The sequence below is a fragment of the Priapulus caudatus genome, unplaced genomic scaffold, assembly GCF_000485595.1.
Source record: "Priapulus caudatus unplaced genomic scaffold, Priapulus_caudatus-5.0.1 Scaffold42, whole genome shotgun sequence".
Taxonomy (NCBI): domain Eukaryota; kingdom Metazoa; phylum Priapulida; class Priapulimorpha; order Priapulimorphida; family Priapulidae; genus Priapulus; species Priapulus caudatus.
In genome coordinates this window covers 290936-291737 of record NW_014577103.1, presented here as the reverse complement: position 1 = coordinate 291737, position 802 = coordinate 290936, and the positions used below count along the sequence as shown (strand labels likewise).

The window sequence follows — 802 nt, the reverse complement described above, 5'->3', positions numbered from 1 at the left end:
ACCGGCCAATGAAATCATCGCTGTCCGGTGCGGTTCAAGAAGATTGCCAGTTTTGTTTGTAGCGAAGTTTGCGTGATTTTTATGTCCGGCATATTACTATTAGATAGTACCAGGGTACGTTCCCGCAGTACCCTGGGGGACATAGACCCTGACCCTCTCAGTGACACTGACAGTCACAATGTGACATGTCGGTAGTATTTGTTGGTTGCGCATGTCGTACTTGAAGTTGTACTACAACTTAGTTACGGTTTATTAGTAAGTTAACTAGTACATACTTTGCAGACTGTTTGATAAACTTAATATTACTAGCACATCCTCGTCATGATTTTAGAAATCGATCATGCACCGATCCTCGTAAATTTCCATTTTAGAAGCGATCGATGTCGTGACAAACCGATCAAGCATCCGGTAGTTCCGCGAATATCCAGAAGCGTCTTGTGCGTCACTGTGACCTCACTCATCATGAATGCAGTCGAGCTTCAGAAATTGGAGCACCTTTCGTTGGTGTCCAAAGTCTGCACAGAGTTGGACAACCATCTTGGACTCAACGATAAGGATTTAGGTATGATTCGTGACAGAGAAGACGCTTTTAAACGTTTTTTTTTAAAGTTCATTTATGTTTATTGCGTCCCACCGAATGTGAGCAGGAGATGTTGTTGACATTTTCCGTCCATTGATGTCACACACCACTTGTACCCATCTTATCACTGCCTGTCCATCACTGCCTGTCCATCACTGCCTGTCCATCCCTGCCTGTAGTGTCCATCACTGCCTGTCCATCACTGCCTGTCCATCACTGCCT

General features: G+C 44.6%; 1 protein-coding gene across 1 annotated transcript in view; it reads left to right on the top strand.

The window, feature by feature from the left end:
• Positions 1-802, top strand: part of LOC106820534 (ATP-dependent RNA helicase DHX8-like) — a 23293-nt gene that overhangs the window by 2047 nt on the left and 20444 nt on the right. Inside the window, exon 2 of the mRNA XM_014825045.1 lies at positions 372-562. Within this exon, the coding sequence (XP_014680531.1) occupies positions 463-562 (100 nt within the window). The 5' untranslated portion in view covers positions 372-462. The remainder of the gene's footprint in view (positions 1-371; positions 563-802) is intronic.